Here is a 12987-nt window from a genome sequence, read left to right as displayed (position 1 = left end):
TAAAGTGCAACTTCGGCCACAACGTTGTCGAGTGGTTCTTTTCCAGCTGAGGTTACCACATATTTTTGGCGACGAGGTGAAACTTTTTTTTTGGACGTGTCGTCTCCGTTTTGTTGTTTTCTTAACTATGCAACGCTAAAGAGTGCTAGCTAGTTTCAGGCGGCTGTTACGAGCGACACGTGGACGTGACAGTGCCAGGTGGGGAGACACGATCCGTTGCAGAGGTGCAGTAAAACCACGGCGGGCACAGTGTCGGCGGCTGCAGAAGAGCGGCTCGAGGAGGAGAGAGAAGCACCGGTGGCTGCAGAGGAGTTGCGTGGAGACGGGGAGCCTCGCGCTCGGATGGCTATTTTCGGGACTATCGATGAATTTGTGGAGGGAAACGAGGACTGGACAGAGTATGAGGAAAGGTTGGGACACTTTTTCAATGTTAATGGGATTACTAAGGAGGCTAAAAAGCGCTCTATTCTCCTGAGTGCGTGTGGAGCAAAGACTTATATAGAGTTATGTGACGATCGGGGTACATTTGTCCTTCCGTCTGTTTGTCTGTGCACAACATTACTCAAAAAAGTGGACTAACGGATTTGGATTAAATTTTCATGGAAGGTCAGAAATTACACAAGGACCACCTGATTAGATTTAGGCAGTGATGCAGCTTATGGTCTGGATCCACGGATTTATTGAAGATTTCTGCATCATTGCGAGATAGCACCACTGCGTCACTGTAACTCTGACAACAATGGACTCACCTGAAGCTGGATCTCAACGTCTTTCTAAGACCCACCCCTACTCTACTTCCCATTGGGTAGTGTTATTGTGTTACTAGTTTGGTTGTGAGCAAAAGCTGTGTTCCCCTCATTCCACTGGTAGACGAACTTGACTGGCAATGTAGTTCCACTTTCTTTTCTTTTTTATGGGCCAAATGCCGGAATTCCAGCGCCGGAATTCCGGGTGGAGGAATACTTTAAGCCATGTAATATATGGGATCTTTTTGGTCTTCTACAGCAAAATGTGACTGCACTCATTGCAACTTGTTCTGTGTTGAAAATGATACAGAAATTCTGTTACTTTTAAAGAAATTCTTCTATTCAAATATCACATTCACACAAGCTGCTCTTTGATTAAGGAAAAAGCAACAGCTGTGTAAATTCCAGTGTTGCAAGGGGATATAAAAAATATTCTTGGCCTTTTGCCTATTGTTAGTAAATCCCTATCAACCATCATAATACCTGGTTGCTCTTCAGTTCTTTTTGATTCGGTTGTATTGCAGATGGTGTCAGAACCCACGTGCAGCAGCTGGAAGGAGAGATAAAGTCAAATTAACAGACAAAACTGGAGAAAAGGGTGTATTTTAAAAGAATCCAATATATGATTCTTAGTGTTACCGCTGTCTGCCATGACAGAATGATGGCAAAACATCATTCTTCAGAATTCAAGTTGGATAATAATTAAACAACATAATTTAAACTTGTGGTAAACCTGACCTATTGTCATTTGGAGTCACTGTTACAACTTCAAGGACAGCATTGAAATTCTTTTGTAAACAACTACATTTGTTTAGAATTGAGATATATATATATATATATATATATATATATATACACACTTTTTTAAACAGAAAACATTATGCGTATCCCTGAGGTCAATTAACTGTGTTCAGTGTAAAAGGTGTTTTTTTAAATGTAAGAATATTATAAGAAAGTATTGTATAAGCTATATTGTTTATATCAATATTTATTTGTAAGCAGTCCCACACAATTTGTTGGTGCATTACCATGTTTCTTTGCGTCAACAGCTGTTTGTTGATCAGGACATGACTGCATTCTTAGTGTTTAATATCTTTATTGAAATTTTAACAATATAAAAAAAACACCCACATAAAACAAACTGATCTATCCCTACTGCCACTTACAGAAAAGAAAACAGTTTAAAACACAAAACATTCAGACCATCAGTAAACAAATCAACAAGACTACTGCGTCTAGTCATTCTCGTACTGTTGTTGATGGTTCCTGAAAAAAATCAAAAATGGACTTCACACCTGATAAAAGTTTTTCTCAGAGCCCATCATCACAAATAGTTTTTTTTTCCAACTTGAGATGAAACAGTACATCTTTAATCCAGTGTGATACTGTGGGTGGGGCAGCATCCTTCCATTTGAGAAGAATTAGACGACGTGCTAGCAAGGCTGAAAAGACAATAAGTCTTTTTACCCCCGGCAGGAAGTCCTAACTCCACATCAGTAATCCGAAAAAGAAAAAAAATGCGGATTTAGGTTTAAACAGACTCCTAGTGTACAAGAAAGTGCTTTACATTTATCATCCAAATAGTGTTGTATTTTAGGAAAGGACCAAAAAGCGTATTAAAGTGGCCTCTACCGATTTCTATCTCATAAAGTCAATATGGGAACAAATCCTAGACAGTTTAGACTTATGGAGATGTGTTTGATGAACCACTTTGAATTGAATAAGTCTTGCACACATTGAAGATGAATAAATTTTTCGAAGAGTATCAACCCATTCTACTTCACTAATACTCATCTGGAGATCCTGCTTCCATGGCCCCTTAATAGTAGACATAGAGAAGACATCCACATGAGAAATCAAGTGCAGCATTGAAGAAACAACTTTCTTTTTTGTTGGGCTAAAAGATATCAGATCATCAGTTACATTACTGGGAGGTTTGTCTGGGAACCCCGGAATGGAACTTGAAACAAAATGTCTCACCAGTAAATATCTAAAATAATTAGAAGAATGTAAATGGCATTTGACCGACAGCTGTTCGAAGGAAGCAAATCTATTATCTATATATGTCACAGCTCCCTTCTCCTCTGCCCTGTCTGTCCTGCCTGTCTCCCATCCGCTCCTCTGCCCTGTCTGTCTTGCTGTCTCCCATCCGCTCCTCTGCCTTGTCTCTCCCTCTGCAGCTCGGTGCCTGAGTGGAGTTTTGCTTCTCAGCTGACTCCACTCAGGCAATCAACCACCTCTACAGCTCCCGGACAGCTGACAATCATCTACTTGATTACACACATCTGCAATAAGTACCAGCTCATCCTTCCACTCCCTGCCAGATTGTTAAACAAGAACCATGCAGTTCAGTTTTGCTCTCTAGCCTCTCACTAGATCCGTTTTGAGTTCCTGCCTTGTTTTTACTTTGTTTTTTCCTTCTGCCTCTGCCAGATTCAGCTGTCCGGAATCCCTGCTGTCCTCCTTCCCCTCCAGCTCTCCCCAACCCAAGTCATCACCGGTTTTTCTCCTGCCTGGACCCCCATTCCTGCCTAGACCCCTGCTCCTGCCTGGACCCTTTCTGCTCCTGCCTGGACCCCCCGTTCCTGGACAAAACCCCCCACTTCACCAGCCACTCCCCACTCTTGCAATAAATCACTCCAAATCTCCTCTGGTCTTGGTAGTGTGGCTCTCTGCTCGGGCCCAGCCCTCCCTAGTTCGTGACAATATAAAGGTCATTAAAGCTTTTCAGCCGCTGTTTGAACTACATACAAAATGCGGTATCATGCAACGAAGGAGGAAAAAACTATTAGACATTTTTAGACGATATACTCATATTTTAGAGATAATATTTTCTAAATTGTGAGTATATTTTAATTGAATTATGAACTTAATAGTTATTAATAGTTAAGTTTTTTTTAAGTAGTGGAACTGATGCACCAATTATAACTGGCGAAGACAAAGAATTACAGGAAGGTTTCTCCAACTCAACCCACACTGGCCCACTATTGTCAGAATGATAATATACCCAGAAGGAAAAACAACAGATTGGCTGCCCAATAGTAATGCCGAAAGTTTGGGGGAGCTAGACCACCACCTTCCTTAGATTTCTGCAGATGTTCTTTATGCTGACGTGGCTTTTTGCCCTTCTATATAAAAGATGAAATTATTGTATCAAGTTTTTTAAAGTAACCTCTGGAGATGAACACAGGGAGGCTGTGAAACCAAGACAAGTATCGGGGTTGCACAGACATTTTAAGAACATTCACTCTGCCAATCAAAGAAAGTGAAATGAGTGACCATTTAGACAAGTCTTGTTGAATCTTAACTTGTAGTTTGTCAAAGTTGTTTTTAAAAAGATCACTAAAATTTCTTGTCACACTGATGCCAAGACACATAAAGCTATGCATAGCAATCTTAAGGGGTAATGTAATATTTTCTAGAGCTGAATCAGACAGGCTTAGCGGCAACAGTTCACATTTATGTAAGTTTAGTTTATACTCTGATATTTCTCCAGACTGTGTGAGGAGCTCCAGAATAGAGGAACTAATTGTCTCAGTCTTAGACACAAACAGCAAGAGATCATTAGCATAAAGAGATATATTATGTACAGTGTCATACCTTTCAATGCCATGTATAGAGTGGTTATTTCTTGTGGCTATGGCAAGGGGCTCAATAGCTAAAACAAAGAGCAAAGGGATAAGCGGACATCCTTGTCGAGTACCGCAATGCAGCCAAAAAAGTTTGGAATAATGATTATTTGTTAATACCATTGCTGAGGGACAGGTGTATAATAATTTAACACATGACATAAATGCAGTACCAAACCCAAATCTACAGAGAGCCTCAAACAGATAGTCCTATTTCACTCTATCGAATGCCTTCTCTGTATCCATGGAGAGAAGGCACTCACAATCCGATTGACTTGGTGTGTATGTGACAATCAGCAGACAACAGGTAATTCAATTCAATTCAATTCAATTCAATTTTATTTATATAGCATCAATTACAGTCAAATTGTCTCAAGACGCTTTACAGAACCCATATGCCTGACCCCCAGAGCAAGCCCAAAGGCGACAGTGGCAAGGAAAACACCCTTTTAACAGGGAAGAAACCTCGAGCAGAACCTGGCTCTATATAGGGGGGACCCATCTGCCTGCTGGCCGGGCGGGTTGAGAAGGACAGAGGAGGGCAAGGGGGAGGGATGGGAGAAGAGGGACGGGTGGGAAAGCAAGGAAAACACAACACACATTTGGATACATGTATGACAGGATATGAGACACAAACAAAGTATAAGCTAACATTGAAAACTGACTCATAGTTTGCTCTTATGATGTATGGTTCTGACATTAAACATACTCCGTATATAGCTAGCAGTAAAATTCAAACAGTATGTAAGTTAGCATAACAAGTATAGTGAAGGCGATGCAGAGTTGACTGGTGGAAAAGGGGAGTTGGAAGCGGAGGGCTGGAGGAAGGTCAGCAGCAGCATCCCACCGTGGACATGGTGGAGACTGGACCAGTTGGTGGAACATCAACCGCAGATCTGAAGCATCCAGTTCTGGGACCAGGGACACTCGGAGAAATAGCACAGGGAGAAACAGAGTGAATGTACTGCAATAACGGTATACATATTAAATGTAAAGGTAGATAGAGAAGGGCTCAGTGCGTCAAGAGAAGTCCCCCAGCAGCCTAGGCCTATAGCAGCATGACTAGGGGCAGAACGAAGGGACGTCCAAGAGGGAGTCAGCTGTGGAAACGAAGACACAGGCCGAACCCCTCTGGGTAACCCAGTCAGCCCTAACTATAAGATTTGTTAAAAAGGAAAGTTTTAAGCCTGGTCTTAAAAATAGAGAGGGTATCTGCCTCCCGAACCAAAACTGGGAGCAGGTTCCACAAGAGAGGCCCCTGATAACTGAAGGCATTCTACTTTTAGAAATTCTTGGAACAACAAGTAAGCCTGCAGTTTGAGAGCGAAGAGTTCTACTAGGATAATATGGTACTAACAGATCTTTAAGATATGATGGAGATTGGTTAGTAAGAGCTTTATATGTCAGAAGAAGGATTTTAAATTCAATTCTGAATTTAACAGGAAGCCAGTGAAGAGAAGCAAGTATAGGGGAAATATGATCTCTTTTGCTAACTCCTGTCAGTACTCTCGCAGCAGCGTTTTGGATCAACTGTAGATGTTTAAGAGAGCTATTTGGACAACCCGATAATAAGGAATTGCAAAAGTCAAGCCTGGAAGTAACAAAAGCATGAACTAATTTTTCTGCATCACTCTGAGACAGGATGTTCCTGATTTTTACAATATTTTGCAGGTGAAAAAAGGAAGTCCTACAGACTTGCTTTATGTGTGAGTTAAAGGTCAAAAATAACTCCAAGATTCCTCACAGTAGTACTGGAGGCCAACATGATACCATCCAGAGTAACTATTTGCTTTGAAAGCGAGTTTCTAAGATGTTTGGGGCCAAATACAATGACTTCAGTTTTGTCTGAATTTAGCAGTAGGAAGTTAAAAGTCATCCAGGTTTTAATGTCCTTAAGACAATCTTGCAGTCTAGTTAACTGATCAGTTTCATCTGGCTTCATAGATAAATACAATTGTGTGTCATCTGCATAACAATGGAAGTTAATACAATGCTTCCTAATAATATTGCCTAAAGGAAGTATGTATAATGTGAAAAGTATCGGTCCTAAGACAGAACCCCGAGGAACTCCATGATTAACTTTAGTATGCTCAGAAGAGTTATTGTTGACATGCACAAACTGGAACCTATCTGATAAGTAGGATTTAAACCAGTCCAGTGCTGTCCCTTTAATGCCAATTGAATGTTCTAGGCGCTGTAAAAAATTTTGTGGTCGATTGTGTCAAACGCTGCACTAAGATCTAACAAAACAAGAATAGAGACTAGTCCATTATCTGATGCTATGAGAAGGTCATTAGTAACTTTCACCAGAGCTGTTTCTGTGCTATGATGCACTCTGAAACCTGACTGAAACACTTCAAACAAATTATTCCTTTGTAAGTGTTCACATAATTGATTTGCAACTATTCTTTCCAGAATTTTAGAGAGAAATGGTAGGTTGGATATTGGTCTATAGTTAGCTAACACATCTGGATCTAAAGTGGGCTTTTTAAGCAAGGGTTTGATGACAGCAACCTTAAAAGCCTGTGGTACATAGCCTGTTACTAGGGAGAGATAAATCAGATCTAACATTGAAGAATTAATTAAAGGTAAAATCTCCTTGAAGAGTCTAGTTGGGATAGGATCTAAAAGACATGTTGATGGTTTGGATGTAGAAACTGTTGAAATTAGTTCAGAGAGACATATAGGAGTGAAGAATTCTGAAGATTCATCAGGTCTAACAGCCAATTCAAAAGCATCTGTGACATTTGTAGGAAGGGCCAGATTAATTTTATCTCTAATCAGAACTATTTTATGTGTAAAGAAGCTCATGAAGTCGTTACTGGTTAAAGCTAAAGGAATACAAGGTTCAACAGAGCTCTGACTCTTTGTCAGCCTGGTCACAGTGCTAAAGAGAAGCCTAAGGTTGTTCTTGTTCTCCTCTATTAAAGATGAATAATAAGTTGTCCTGGCATTACGAAAAGCTTTTTTATAGATTACTAGACTATTTTTCCAAGCCACATACACTTCCTCTGAATTAGTGGAATGCCACTTTCTTTACAGCTTTTGGGATGCCTGCTTTAAAATCCGCAGCTGGGAATTATACCAAGGAGCAAGTCTTCTCTGAGATATAACTTTCTTTTTTACAGGTGCAACACTATCAAGAGTTGTACGCAGTGAGGCTGAAGCATTATTAACATAATAATCCACTTCTGTGGGGGTAAAATTATAATATTTGCCTTCTGATTTATCAGTAAATGTTGCTGAAGTAAACAGTGATGGTATTATTTCCTTAAATTTAGTTACTGAATTGTCAGATAAACACCTACTGTAATGATATTTGTTCTCAGCTGCTAAACAATCCTTTACTTTAAATTGAAATGTTATCATAAAATGGTCAGAAAGAAGACGGTTCTGGGGAAATACTGTTAACTCTTCAGTTTCTATGCCATAAGTCAGGACAAGGTCAAGAGTGTGATTAAAACTATGAGTTGGTTTATTTACATGTTGAGAAAACCCAATTGAGTCTAATAATGAATTAAAAGCTGTTGTAAGGCTGTCACTGTCTATGTCAACATGAATGTTAAAGTCACCCGCAATAATAACTTTGTCTGAATTGAGCACTAATTCAGATAAAAAGTCTGAGAATTGAGATAAAAACTCAGAATAAGGAGCAGGAGGATGATATATAACAACAAATAAAACTGGTTTCTGAGCTTTCAAATTTGGATGAGACTAAGAGTGAGATTTTCAAATGAGCTGTAATCAGGTTTAGGCCTCTGGTTCAATTTTAAACTAGAATGGTAGATTGCTGCCACTCCTCCTCCTCGGCCTGTGATTCGAGGAATATGACAGTTAATATGACTAGGGGGAGTTGATTCGTTTAGGCTAACAAATTCTTCCTGCTGCAACCAGGTTTCAGTCAAACAGAACAAAATCAATCTGGTGATCAGTTATCAACTCATTTACTAGCAGAGATTTAGACGGAGAGATCTAATATTTAACAGACCACGTTTAATTGTCCTGTTTCTTTGCTCTGTGGAAATAGAGGTATTAATTTTTTATAAAATTTTTATGGTTAGTATTTCTTTTGTATATTTTTGATTTGTTTAATTTATTGAATTTTGGGGGTCGGGGGACAGACACAGTCTCAATAAAACTAACTGAATTACTGGAGGGTGACAGCTGTGAGGAAACTGCAGAGAGGTGTGTAAAACTACAGCTCTGCATCCTGGTCTTAACTCTGGGTTGTCATGCTTTAGGAGTACTAATAAAATCAGCCATATTCCTAGAAATGAGAGCTGCACCAGCCAAAGTGGAATGGATGCCGTCTCTCCTAATCAGACCAGGTTTTCCCCAAAAAGAGCTCCAATTATCTATAAACCCCACGTCGTTTGATGGACACCACATAGACAACCAGCGGCGAAACGACGACATGCAGCTTAACATGTGATCGTTGGTCAGATCAGGCAAGGGTCCAGAGAAAACTACGGAGTCCGACATGGTTTTGGCGAAAGTACACACCGATGCCACGCTAATGTTGGTGACCTCCGATTGGCGTAACCGGGTGTCGTTACCGCCGATGTGTATAACAATCTTGCTATATTTACGATTATCTTTAGCCAGCAGTTTCAAATTTGCTTCTATGTCACCCGCTCTGGCCCCTGGGAGGCATTTAACTATGGTCACTGGTGTCACTAGTTTCACGTTTCTGACTGTGGAGCTGCCAATGATCAGAGTTGGTTTCTCAGCAGGTGTGTCGCTGAGCGGGGAAAACGATTAGAAACATGAAGTGGTTTGTGGTGGGCTGGGACAGCAGGCTTGAGCTTAGGACTATGTTTCCTACGAACTGTCACCCAGCCACCCTGACTTCTCGGCTGCTCGGGAGCTGCTAAGGGACGGCTAACAGATGCTACACTAGCAGCTAAACTATTGCGGTCCGCACCGGCTAAGGGGGCCTGGCTAGCTGCGAGTGGGTTATTTTCCATGGTGCGGAGCCGTGATTCCAATTCGGAGAGCCTCGCCTCCAGAGCTACAAAAAGGCTGCACTTATTACACATATCGTTATCACTAAAGGAGGCAGAGGAATAACTAAACATGTGGCACACTGAGCAGGAGAGGGAGAGAGAGGGAGAGGAAGAGCTGGGGGACTGCAGATGAAAATTAGCTTAAAGCTATCTCTGGTACAATCCATCAAATGGAAACATTTATGTTTAATATTGTACATGGTCCCTTCTTAAATAAACTCATAATAATAATAATAATAATAAGAGGCAGAAGCCATGCTAACAACATGACACAGCGCTGAAACAGGAAATGACGCAATACGCTCACCGTAACGTCAGACATGAAAAGGAACACAAACCCTGTCTGATCCGGAGATATTGGGCAATACCTGTTATACAACTAGGCTGGATTCGAGCAGAGAACCACGCTACCGAGACCAAGATGCAGTTTGAAAGTGATTTATTATGGGGAAAGGGAAGTGGATCTGGCAGGAGAAGAGCCGGGGTCTTGTCTGGAGGGGAAGCGAGGAGTGGTACCGGATGGGCTGCGTTCCAGTCAGGGATCGGCGGCCCTAGGTTCCAGGAGGGGAAGCAGAGTGCGGCGCCGGATGGTTTTGGAATCCCTGGCGGCTGGAGGAGATGCGGAGATTTGGAGACAGGAGAGCTAGGATGCAGGCAGGGCAGACTGGAGCGATCAGAACCGGGCTGGTTCGATAGTTCTTCCTGATTATCACAGGTGGGAGTGGGGACGCCAGGAGAGAAGGGGGAATGGGGCCGAGGGGAGGTTCTGAGCTGAGGCTGGGTCCAGAGGGGAAACCGGAGAGAAACAGCAGGCAGGAGTCTGAGCAGCGGATTCTAACAAGACAGGAAAACACGGTTAGTGGTTCGTTTCAAAAAACGACAGGACAAAAAGGCGAGAAGGCGACTGACTGGGTAAGTCGAGTCTAACGATCTGGCAGGGTGTTGCAGAATGAGCCGGTGTTTTCTTGTCAGGGTGTAATCAGAAGAATGATCGTCAGCTGCTCAGACTCTTGGTGGAGATGACTGATTGAGGAAATGGTTTCAGCTGCTCTCATCAGCTCTGCTGTCAGGAGAGGGAGAGAAGACAGGATGATTAATTAACAGATGCCAGGTGTGGGTGAGCGTGAGGGGAGGATCCTGACAGTACCCCCCCTCAATGTGTGCCTCCTGGCGCCCCATGGATTCGATCAGGGTGCTCTCGGTGAAACTGTCGGATGAGGGAGGGGTCCAGAATGCGGCTGCTGGGGACCCAAGTTCGCTGCTCCGGGCCATAACCCTCCCAGTCCATCAGATATTGTAGGCCCCTACCCTGGCGACGGACATCCAATAGTCGAGAGACTGTGTAAATGGGGTCACCATCCAGGAGCCGGGGGGGTGGAGGGGGTGGAACGGGAGGGGCCAGCGGGCTTTCCTGAACCGGTTTAACCTGGGAGACATGGAATGTGGGATGGACCTTCAAGGATGATGGTAAACGGAGGCGAATTGCGGAGGGATTGATTACTTTTGTGATTTCAAACAGGCCAATGAATCGGGGAGATAATTTTTTAGGGGTGGCACGGAGGGGAAGATCTTTGGTGTAGGGCCAGTTGTCCAGGGGCGTAGATCGGCGCCTTGGACCGCCGCTGGTTGGCTTGGTGCTGGGTGCGGCGAGATGCCCGGAGGAGGGCGGCGCGGGTCTGTCGCCAGGTGCGGGCACACCGACGGAGGCTGCGCTGTATCTGCGACAATCTCTGATCATAGAAGGCCACCAAAATCTCCGGCGAAGAACCGCCAGCGTCCTGGTCTCCCCTGGGTGGCAGGACAGCTGGCTGGAGTGAGCCCATCGGAGAACGTCAGGCCTGACGTTCTCCGGGACGAACAGCGTTCCTGGGGGACCGGCTTCTGGAAACACTTGCGTCTGTTGGGCTTGGCGGACGGTGGTCTCTATATCCCAGGTTAGGCAGGCCAGGCGGCAACGAGAGAGAATGGGTTCAGAGGTTTCAGATGAGTTGTCTTTGGAATCGATTCGGGACAGGGCATCGGGCTTCCCGTTTTGGGTCCCGGGACAATAGGAAAGCGTGAAGTTAAAGCGGTCAAAAAATAAAGACCACCTGGCCAGTCTGGGGTTTAGTTGTTTTGCTGTTTGCAGATACTGCAGGTTCCTATGGTCGGTCTACACCAGGAACGGCTGCTCGGCCCCCTCCAGCCAGTGTCTCCACTCCTCCAGTGCCAGCTTCACTGCCAGGAGCTCTCGATTGCCCACATCATAATTTCGTTCAGCTGGGGAGAGATTACGAGAGAGGAAGGTGCATGGATGTAACTTGCCATCTCCGTCGGAACGCTGGGACAGCACCGCCCCCACTCCGGTGTCTGAGGCATCGACCTCCACTATGAACTGGCGACAAGGGTCTGGCTGAATGAGGATGGGCGTGGAGGTGAAGCGTGACTTGAGGGTGTGGAAGGCGGAGCGCGCTGCTGGGGTCCAGGGGAATCTGTGAGCAGTAGAGGTGAGAGCAGTTAGAGGAGCAGCGATCATACTGTAATTTTGAATGAAGTGACAGTAGAAGTTGGCGAAGCCCAGGAACCGCTGAAGCTGTTTGCGGTTCCCAGGCTCCGGCCAATCCTCCACCGCCACTATCTTGGCAGGATCCATCCTGATATCCCCCGCAGCGATGATGTAACCGAGAAAGGGCACCGTCGACATGTGGAAAGCACACTTCTCAGCCTTCACAAAAAGGCAATTTTCAAGAAGGCGCTCTAACACTTTTCTCACGTGTCGACGGTGCTCCTCCAGCCAGCGGGAGATCAGGATGTCATCAAGATAAACAAAAACAAACCGATTCAGGAAATACCGCAGGACGTCATTGACAAGATGCTGGAAGATGGCCGGGGCGTTAGTTAGACCAAAGGGCATCACTAAATACTCGAAATGCCCCAAAGGGGTGTTAAAGGCCGTCTTCCATTCATCCCCCTCCCGAATCCGAACCAGGTGATAGGCGTTGCGGAGGTCTAGTTTTGAGAATATGACTGCACCGTGAAGGGGGTGAAAGCAGAGTCCATAAAGGGAAGGGGATACTTATTGTGGATGGTAATCTTATTTAGCCCCTGGTAGTCCACACAGGGTCTTAATCCACCATCTTTTTTGCCCACAAAGAAAAACCCCGCCCCGGCCGGGGACGTCGAGGGGCAGATTAATCCTGCCGCCAGAGAATCATGAATGTATTCTTCCATTGCAGTTTGTTCAGGCTTGGACAGGTTGTATAATCTGCCTCGGGGCAGAGGCGCGTCTTTCAGGAGATCAATCGCACAGTCATAGGGTCAATGTGGGGGCAAGGACGAGGCCCGATCTTTATCGAAGGCCGGGGCGAGGTCATGATACTCAGATGGAACGTTGGTCAGATCCGGAGGTGGGGACCGGGCAGGAGGTGCGGGACTACCAGGGGCCGGGGCAGAAACAAGGCAGGTAGCGTGACAGGCAGCGCTCCAGGTTAAAATCTTTCCGATTGCCCAGTCGATGTGGGGGTTATGTTGCTTCAGCCAGGGGAAGCCAAGAACTAGAGGGGTGTGCAGGTTGGGCATAGAACTGAATGAAATGGACTCTGTATGGTTACCAGAGATGCCGATGTT

General features: G+C 44.4%; 2 protein-coding genes across 2 annotated transcripts in view; one reads left to right on the top strand and one right to left on the bottom strand.

Annotated features, from left to right (window-relative positions):
* The window catches only part of nbr1b (NBR1 autophagy cargo receptor b), a 609335-nt gene that overhangs the window by 434221 nt on the left and 162127 nt on the right, over positions 1-12987 (top strand). The gene's annotated exons all lie outside the window — the stretch shown is intronic.
* LOC127531685 (uncharacterized) lies at positions 4697-11204 on the bottom strand. Its single transcript, XM_051941515.1, is given in 4 exon segments — positions 4697-5653; positions 5656-6102; positions 10546-10807; positions 10965-11204. Coding segments are annotated over 4 exon segments (1077 nt in total). The 3' UTR covers positions 4697-5525.

The sequence above is a fragment of the Acanthochromis polyacanthus genome, chromosome 21, assembly GCF_021347895.1.
Source record: "Acanthochromis polyacanthus isolate Apoly-LR-REF ecotype Palm Island chromosome 21, KAUST_Apoly_ChrSc, whole genome shotgun sequence".
Classification (NCBI taxonomy): domain Eukaryota; kingdom Metazoa; phylum Chordata; class Actinopteri; family Pomacentridae; genus Acanthochromis; species Acanthochromis polyacanthus.
This window is presented reverse-complemented; position numbering and strand designations above follow the sequence as displayed.